Here is a 5,718-nt window from a genome sequence, read left to right as displayed (position 1 = left end):
AGGTCATGGGAGTTGTTGAGAAGTGGCGATCATTTTCCCTCTTTTTCCCCTGGTCATGTCAGAAGGCAGGTGAGAAATAGCCACGCTTTTGTGGGGGGAACGTCTTGTCCCCATTTCTGATTTGTGAAAGAGCACATTGAATGGGCCGTGCTCGGTGGCTCAGCCTGTCATCCCAGCACTTTGGGAGGCTGAGGTGAGTGGATTGCCTGAGACTGCGGGATCGAGACCCGCCTGGGCAACTTGGTGAGACCTCGTCTCTACAAGAAAAAAAAAAAAAAATTAACTGGGCACGGGAGCGCACGCAGTTCCAGCTTCTTGGAAGGCCGAGGCGGAAGGATCGCCGGAGCCCAACAGGTCGAGGCTGCGGTGGCCGGGAGTGTACCACTGCACTCCAGTCTGGGCAACAGAGTGAGACTCCAACTCAAAAAAAAAAAAAAGGGGCACATTGATCACATGGTGTGGTACCTGCCTGTGGGATGCTGAGGCTGTGGTGAACTGGCTGCTTCACATAAGAGGGATGTCGTGGTGGGTTGGGGACTGAAGTGGCAGGCTCTCTTGGTTGGCAAAAAATACGTCTCTCCTGGTGGTGATAGTCACCTCTAGAAAACTGATGGGTGGCCTTCATGTCCCTTGAGGAGAGACGTCTTCCTTAATCTTTATTCCTTGTATTTTATATGATCAACATTACATCCTTACATGTTATAATGAAATGGTAGCAACTCGGATAGGGTTATGCTATACAATGCATATAATTATAGTGCTCTGATGTTTTTTTTTTTTTGGTTGCTCTTAGGTAATTCTTCCTACAGGATGCATTAAGAGAAGAGGACACTTACTCAGCAGGGATGGAGAGCGGTTTGTCAGTTTCCAGCATGCAGGACCCTTCATCCTCCCCCTCAGAAAGGCATCCCGGCTCAGCCAATGGCAATGGAGATCTCGATTCAGGTGGGATTTGGTTTTCTAGGTCCATCTGGCATCTTGTTTTATTGACCAGTGCCTTCCCCAAAATGTTTAGGAAACCATGGGGCAGCATTTCCAGATCTCACATACTGTCTGTTCCTGAGATTTGTCATCCTGTTTATAAGGATCTAGCAGCTTTAAAGTTGAGCAAAGCTTGGGTCAAAACTAATAGGATCGTCCTAGAGAGAGCAGGCTAGGTTATAGGTCAATGACGCATCACTTCAACATCTCAGTGGCTGAAGGCTGCTGCTTTATAAATCATAGTACTATCTTTGACAGGCAACAGTGGTACTCTCTTCCACAGAGCTTTTAAAAATTACTTTATTTTAGATTTGGGGAGTACACATGCAGATTTGTTACATGGGTACATTGCATGATGGTGAGACGTGGGCTTCTGTTGGGTTCGTTGTCCAGGTGGTGGGTGTGGCACCCCATGGGTGTCTTTTCAGTCCTTACCCCCACTCCTCCCCCTTCCCAAGGGTCCCCAGTGTCTGTTTTTCCCACCTTTATGCTGGTGTGTACTCAGTGTTTAGCTCCTACTGATAAGTGAGAACATATGGTATTCAGTTTTCTGTCTTTGTGATAATGTGCTTAGAATAATGGGCTCCAACCCCATTCATGTTGCTGCAAAGCCCATGCTTTCATCCCTTTATCTGGCTGCATAGTATTCCGTGATGTGTAGCTGCCACATTTTATTCACCCGGTCCTCTGTTGATGGGCACCTGGGTTGGTTCCATGTTTTTGCTATTGTGGATAGTTCTGTGATAAACATATGAGTGAATGCGCTTTTTTGTCAGAGTGAGATCTATTCCATTGGGTAGATACCCAGTAGTGGAGTTGCTGGGTTGAATGGAAGCTCCATTTTTAGTGCTTTGGGGATTCTCCAAACTGCTTTCCCCAGGGGCCGTGCTCACTTACATTCCCACCAACACTGTGTGAGTGCTGGCTTGTCTCTGCATCCTCGCTGACGTCCGCTGTCTTTTGACTTTTTAATTCTAGCCACTCTGACGGGCATGAGGTAGTGTCTCATTGTGGTTCGATCTGCATTGCTCTCAGAGTCAGTGTGCCCCTCCTTCAGGGTTTGTCGTGACTGGGAAAAACAGAACTGGCGTCGTGTGCCAGCAGTCACAAGCTCTAACTCAGAAGAGACAGGCACCGTTTTTGCTCAGAACCCCTTGATCAGAAGTCAGTCCCGTGTTTCTGCCATGACCAAGGAGGTGGGAAAATAAAATTCCCTCCCCTGTGCTGAGAGGCAGGAGACACAGATCTACCTGAACATTAGATGCTGTAGGCACGAGCCGTTCCCCAAAATGCTGAGCGCATCTTGCAGGAAAAAACAGGACGTGAGAGACAAGTTAGGTCATGCGGATTTGTGGTACAGTATTTCTCCTTTTAAGAAATCTGAAACAAATGGCTGGGCTTGGTGGCTCAGCCTGTCATCCCAGCACTTTGGGAGGCCAAGGCAAGTGGATTACCTGAGCCTACAGGTTCGAGACCAGCTCGGACAACTTGGCGAGACTGCGTCTCTACAATAAATCAAAATAATTAGCTGGGCATAATAGTGCACGCCTATAGTTCCAGCTACTTGGAAGGCTGAGGTGGAAGGATCGCTGGAGCCCAGCAGGTCAATGCTGGGGTGATTGTGAGTGTGCCACTGCACTCCAGCCCGGGCGACAGAGTGAGACTCCACCTCAAAAAAAAAAAAAAAAAAAAGAAATCTGAAAAAAACAAAACAAGGCAAACCAAACACAGCCTTTGATTGAGTTTTAATATTTAATTAATGTATTTGTAAATTCATTATTTTCTAAATATTTACACAATCATTTGTTTTTAAAGGATTCCATTTTTTTTTTTTTAAGGATTGTACTGTTTATACATAACGGCAAATTAAATAAGAAGAATTTCGTTCTCTGAATCATAAACATTTGCTATGGTAAATTCCTGTGAAAACCATGACTTAGCGACTCTGTGGGACACTTGACCATTTTCTGAAGAAGTTACAAAACTTGCCTTCCCATTTTGATGGTAGCACTCAGTGGCAGAACTACAGATTGCTTGATGTCGCTGAAATTATTAGATTACATTTATTTATTTATTTATTTTTTGAGTTGGAGTCTCACTCTGTCACCCAGACTGGAGTGCAGTGACTGCTTCCAGCCACCACAGCCTCAACCTGCTAGACTCGGTGATCCTTCCGCCTCAGCCTTCCAAGTAGCTGGAACTACAGGCACGCGCTACCACGCCTGGCTAATTTTTTTTTTTTAATTTATTGTAGAGATGAGGTCTTGCCAAGTTACCCAGGCAGGTCTCAAACTTGCAGGCTCAGGCAATCTACTCACCTTGGCCTCCCAAAGCGCTGGGATTGCAGGCTGAGCCACCGAGCCCGGCCAGATTACATTTATCAAGTTAAGTGTTTATTGGAAAAATTCTGGAAAACCCTCAAATATAAATGCCAAAATAGGTTGAAAGATGCTAGTGTGTGTTTCAAAATCAGCTCAGTTGTTCCTTTTCAGTTTTTGTGCACGTCAAAGTCAGAGTGAAAACACGTCTACGAATGGAGATGAATCATTGCTCCCCACTGGAAATGGGGACAGTCTTTTCTGAGATGGAGCAATCTCATAGGCTGAACATTCCATCCTAATTATTCTACTTTTATTTTAGCCGAGGTTTGCCTCTTAAAAAAGCCTTCCTTAAGTTTGCTGAGTGTGAGGTTATTTTTCTACTTCTAGAGTTTCTGAGCTGTCATCGTGCTTTTTGTGGGATATCATCCCCACCCAGCCGATGTCTGTGCCTGCATTATTTTCTTGGTGTATTTTCAAAGCTGTTTAAATGCCAGCTGTGTATTGGTTTTCACCTTCCTGCGGCTGCAGTCTATCTCTCTAGCTTAAGTAGATACTGAAACTCATCAGTGGTCATCCGGTGTCAGGGAAATGTTTTTTTCTGATGCTGCCTTGAGGGTGGTTCCATGGATGGGAGTCTGAGAGAGAATCCGTGTATCCTTGTGTGGGGCATCCATGCTGGGATCCCAGTGTACTCACTTCTTGGTCACTCCTTGTTCTTGTGTGGGGAACCGCCTGAATCTTACAGGGTGTTCAGATCTCTAATGGAAATAGTGTTTCTAAATAGCTCAAAGTTATCTTAGCATTTCTTAGATATTGGCCCAGATACCTCCCACCCACACAGCTAACCTCTCCTTACTTCCTGGGATTTCTGTGTATCCTTGTAGTGGGGAGAGTTCGAATGATGCCACCAAGACAGACTCCTTACAAGAGGAAATGACTTGTAGAGTGCAGAGGCTGACTGTGTTCTAGAAACTCAAATCCCGCTAGCGCCTTTAAACTATTCACGTCTGATTCTTCGAGTGGTTGACTGATCATTCATTTTTTCTCACCTGTTATCAACGTTGTGCCGGTTCTGGAATCAGTCTGGGGGATGTTTGGTTCTGGGACCCACGAGGATGTGCTCACGCCGCGAGGCTTAGTGCCGACGGGCTTCCCCTGGAGGTGTGTTCAGGTGAGGTTTGCACACCCGCCGGTGAGGGTGGGGTGGGGGGCCGGTTCTGTGTGCCTCCGCTGCTTCTCAGGTGACTCGAGAGCCAGGGCTGGAGGTGTGTGAGCAGGGCTTCAGGCCACCGGCAGGTGTGGGGCAGCTGACGTCCTTGGCGTGTGATCACGGGTTCGGCCTTCAAGCCCCCACGGAGCGACCTTTATTGTCCCCATTTCATGGGGGGGTGCCTGGACAGCAGGTGTCACTGAGGGGCGTGCTGGAGGCCGGATTTAACCTCGGGCCACGTGGGGCTCTGGAATCCTGCCCTGAAATGCAACGGGGCCTGTCCCTCAGTGCAGAGAGGAGTCCTGGGGAAATCCGGGCACACACACATCCTCCCATCCCCCCGCCACATACACACCCTCCCATCCCTCCACATGCACACACCTCCCACCCACACATACACAGATACACACGCAGTCTCCCACCCACACATATATATACACACACTCTCCCACGCATATGACCTTACACGCCCTCCCCCTCCACAGAGCTTCCCATCCACGCTACACAAACACACAGACAACCTCTCACCCACATATACACACAGATGCACACACACCCTCCCACTTCTCACACCATCACACACACACACTCTCTCTCACTCCCAAATATATATGCACACCCTCCCATCCCCCTACATACACACACGTACACACCCTCCCACACCCATCCCCCCACAACCTCCCATCCACACGTACACACACAGACAACCTTTCACCACCTATACACACAAACGCACCCACACCCTCCTGCTCCCCACACCGTCACACACACACACACACACACACACACACACACACACCCTCCCTCCTACTCACACACATGTATACACACACACCCTCCAGTCGCCCCCACATACGCATACCCTCCCCCCCACCCACACAACCTCACACACGCAATCTCTTCACCCACATATATACACACACTCCAACACACACAACCTCACACACACCCTTCCACCTACACACATACACACCCCCTCACACAACCTCCCATCCACACATACACAAACACACAGACAGCCTCTCACCCACATATCCACACAAACACACACACACCCTCCTGCTTGCCACACCATCTCACACAAATACACACACAGCCTCCCACTCATACACACACATACCCATCTCCCATGTGCACATGCATACCCATTCCCCACACACACACCCTCTCACCACCCACCCACCCACCCGTACACACACACACACA

At 48.3% G+C, this 5,718-nt stretch overlaps 1 protein-coding gene across 1 annotated transcript in view; it reads left to right on the top strand.

Moving 5' to 3' along the window:
* Positions 1 to 797: 797 nt before the first annotated feature.
* The window catches only part of LOC103249276 (scm-like with four MBT domains protein 2), a 15,764-nt gene continuing 10,843 nt past the window's right edge, over positions 798 to 5,718 (top strand). The window contains exon 1 of the mRNA XM_008047921.2: positions 798 to 945. Coding sequence (XP_008046112.2) covers positions 846 to 945 — 100 coding nt within the window. The 5' untranslated portion in view covers positions 798 to 845. The remainder of the gene's footprint in view (positions 946 to 5,718) is intronic.

This window comes from Carlito syrichta, unplaced genomic scaffold (genome assembly GCF_000164805.1).
Source record: "Carlito syrichta isolate Samal-C Ts95f unplaced genomic scaffold, Tarsius_syrichta-2.0.1 Scaffold118130, whole genome shotgun sequence".
Taxonomy (NCBI): Eukaryota; Metazoa; Chordata; class Mammalia; order Primates; family Tarsiidae; genus Carlito; species Carlito syrichta.
This window is presented reverse-complemented; position numbering and strand designations above follow the sequence as displayed.